Genomic DNA, 3,732 nt, shown 5'->3' with positions numbered 1-3,732 from the left:
GTTATGCTAGTGGTTCTGTACGTTTCTACAACCATTGCTGAAATCAGTATGGTGCTACCTCAAACAACTGATCATAGAAATCACACACCGCTGGAAATCAGTATGGTGCTACCTCAAATAACTGATCAATATCTCTAAAGAGGTAAGGACCGTAACACAAATAGACATATATATTCCCATGTTCATTGCAACGTTATTCACAGTAGCAACATTATTCACAGTAACAAGACATTAGAAACAACCCAAATGCCCAACAGCAAAAGAATGGATAAAGAAACGTTGGTACACACACACTGGAATACTATGGAAACACACACGGAAACCAGGAAACACGGTGGAAACAAGGAACACCTCATGACATAGATGGTCCTGGAGAACATTATGCTGAGGGGAAAAAACAAACTCACTGTTATTGAGTCAGTTCTGACTCCTAGTGACCCTCTGGTTTTGGAGGAGACTGTTAAACAGGAGTAGAAAGCCCAGGCTTTCTCAAGAGGAGCTATGGTGGTTTCAAACTGTGGTGGCTTCCATGTGGATTGCAGCCTCCCATGTAGCCACTACACCATGAGGGCTCCTATTCACAAAAATGAGAGGTGTTATATGAGACCACTATATTAGGATAAGGACTTGTACACCAAAGGGATGTGAATTTGGACTTGCATACCAATGAGAACAAACTTTGTAGGTTCCCAAGGGAGAGCAAAATGAAAAAAGGGACTGAAGGGTTGACAGGTATTGACTTGGGCGAAAGGTAAGATAGAGGTCCAAAGAGGAAAAAGATAAATTGGAAGTGGGTCAGGGGAGGTTGGGAGGAAGATAAATTGGAAGTGGGTGGGGGGAGGTTGGGAGGGAGAGGAGAGAGAGAGAGAGAGAATGTGTGGTTTGAAATGTTGAATGAAGATTGATGGTCTGACATTTAAATCCCTCCACTTAATTCACAATAGAAAAGTAACTAAAGCCCACCCCCCCATAAAATTATCTTTAAAAAAATTATAGATGGAAATCAATTGTGATTGGCAGAAAAATAAAAGCTTTGTTTCAGTGTATAGGGTACATTAAATGTTCCTCAACTAATTAAATCTCCCACTTTTCCCTCATAGCAAATAAAATAATAAAACAGCAAGAAAAAACAGTAATTAAAAAAAAAAGAATGATTCAGGAGCTCTCCAACCAAGGCATTCAAGATATGACTATTCAGCCCTAATACCAATACCTCAATTTCCATCAAGGACACACCTAAGCAAGTCCCTGAGGACTTAACTGCTCCCTCCCACTATTGGCTAGGGGAGTGGTAATAATGTACTTGCTAACACACTACATGAGGGCAAAACTTTTCACATTGCTGGTCAATGGTAAGAAAGAATTCAGTAGAGGCTTAATTTATATGGAGACTCAAAATGATTTAGAGCTTCCACCGTAATATGCAGCCTTTTGCAAATGTAATGCTCAGAATATAAGCTCTAATGTAGAGACAAGTGGAAAAAATGGCAAGTCCAAAGTCTTGAGCTGGTAAAAAATTGTAGGAGTAACCATACGATTGTGGAAGGAAGCTGGTGTGAGATCTTGGAAAAGAATTACTATGTTATTCTAAGTGGGGATTTCTGAGAACTCATGTTTGTCTTTAGTTTTAGTTTCTAACATTAAAAAGTACCCCAAAACTTGAATATGCGACTTTCATATATAAGTATTGGGAGGGTACAAGTTGTTACCTCATTTAAATTAAATTTGAGTAAAATAACCAAGCATGGTATTTGGCATCTAAAGTTAGTGAATCCTCATGTTCCTAATATACTTATTTATCACCCAAACTGAAACATATATGTGCTGTGATGTTTGGCATGGTTCTGGGTATATGAATGCTTCTTAATGTTCTCTAATGTACAGAACTACTTCTCTACGTCTTAGTGTCACTTTATTTTTAAATGTAGGTGGAAACAAAATTAACATGTTATCAGTGGTTTTGCTATTTGATAGTTTCCCTATAATTTTACAATAAAAAGTTTGAATTTAAATGTTTGACAGTGCCGAACATGTTTCACTTTTCTCTTTTATGGGCTCAAGAGTGATAAATCTTTAAAAAAAAGAAGTGGTGATTCTACTAGCATTTGAAGCTGACTTAGTATGTGTTTGGTTTTATTATAGCCTCGAGCTGTGGCAGGCTTTCGAGGAACCGTTCGCTATGCATCAATCAACGCCCATCGGAACCGGGTAGGTATCAGAATAATTAGGGTTTCATTTGTATAAACATGTTGATGGCTTGAATCAGATTGAATAATTTACATTAGAATACACACAAGTGGAAAGTGCTTAGGAACTCTAACTAATTGGAATGGTTGTACATTAGCAGATGTTTTTGAAGTGGCAATGAAAGTAGAGTTCATTGTGATAAGGTTTATAATGGCTAACTACTAGGTATAGCTGTTAGGTTTCTGGGATGGTGTACCTCGGTTCTTGCTTCGTGAATGCTGAATGAATTCACGCTGCAGAAGCACTTTTGTAAATCCAAGTAACTTTGATTAGGGAAGGGAAAGTTTCAGGTATTACAGTCTCAACAAGTATACCCTATTTCTGGAAAGTGTACAAGATCGCATGGGAGCTTGTTGCTTAAGATGGACTCTTTAGGAGAGTGTGGAAAAAAAACACATGAAAACAATACCGGAACAGGAGCTTAAAAAACCACTGTGCAGAACAAAGATCAGGAAATCCCCAAAGGCCAAGAGAGGGACTGTCTTCGCTCAAACCTCCCCCCCCCCCCCCCATGGGTATTGGCCGACCTTATTGGCTGAGTTCAAGTGCACCTGTGTGATGTCACGTCGACAGTGCCTAGGTGCTTTCCCATTGGTGTCTGATGTGTATCTCACTTCCCTGCAACCCCTTTATTTTGGCCCTGCCCGCCCATTTTGCTAGTGTAGGCATTTGGGGAAGACAACCCCCATTTATCTGTATTCTAACTGCCTATCATAGCTACATAGAAAATAAAATTTAATCTTGATCATTTGTTACCACTTCCCTATTCTATGAATCCAAAATTAATTTAATGATATTTTTGTATGAAAATATACAAACAAAACATACACCATTAACATTGACAGTGGTTACATTCTTATTATATCACTATTCTCACTATCCTGCCCCTATTGTTTGACCACCATGTACTTTCTGTCCCTTAAAAATTTAATCTGTCACCTTCCTCATATAAATGCCAAAGACAAATGTGTATAAGTAAGTGTGGTGAAAAAGGCTGAGGGTGCCCGGCTATCGAGACTTATAGCGTCTGGGGTCTTAAAGGCTTGAAAGTAAACAAGTGGCCATCTAGCCCAGAAGCAACAAAGCCCACATGGAAGCAGCGCACTAACATGCGTGATCATGAAGGGCTGAAGGGACCAGGTTTCAAGCACCAAAGGTTGGGGTGGGGGGTGAGGGACCATATCATCGTGAATGAGGGTGGCGAGTAATGGGGACCCAATGCCCATCTGTAGAAAACTGGACATACCTTGCAGTGGGGTACTGGGGAGGAGATGAGTCACTCAGGATTCAGTGTAGCAATAATGAAACAACCTTCCTCTAGTTCTTAAATACTTCCTTCCCTCCACTATCATGATCCCAATTCTACCTTGCAAACCTGGTTAGACCAGATGATGCGCAGCGGTACACATGGGAACTGGAAACAAAGGGAATCCAGGACAGATGAACCCCTCAGGACCAGTGGTGAGAGTGGTGATACCAGGAAGG

General features: G+C 40.1%; 1 protein-coding gene across 2 annotated transcripts in view; it reads left to right on the top strand.

The window, feature by feature from the left end:
- Positions 1 to 3,732, top strand: part of TTBK2 (tau tubulin kinase 2) — a 202,924-nt gene that overhangs the window by 137,182 nt on the left and 62,010 nt on the right. For both annotated transcript variants that reach the window (XM_004709382.2, XM_045286486.1), the window contains one exon: positions 2,143 to 2,208. In XM_004709382.2, coding sequence (XP_004709439.1) covers positions 2,143 to 2,208 — 66 coding nt within the window. The remainder of the gene's footprint in view (positions 1 to 2,142; positions 2,209 to 3,732) is intronic.

Source organism: Echinops telfairi, unplaced genomic scaffold (assembly GCF_000313985.2).
Source record: "Echinops telfairi isolate 266 unplaced genomic scaffold, ASM31398v2 ScPeMD7_8;HRSCAF=38, whole genome shotgun sequence".
Classification (NCBI taxonomy): domain Eukaryota; kingdom Metazoa; phylum Chordata; class Mammalia; order Afrosoricida; family Tenrecidae; genus Echinops; species Echinops telfairi.
Note: the sequence above shows the minus strand (reverse complement) of the source record. Positions and strands in the feature narration are given on the sequence as shown.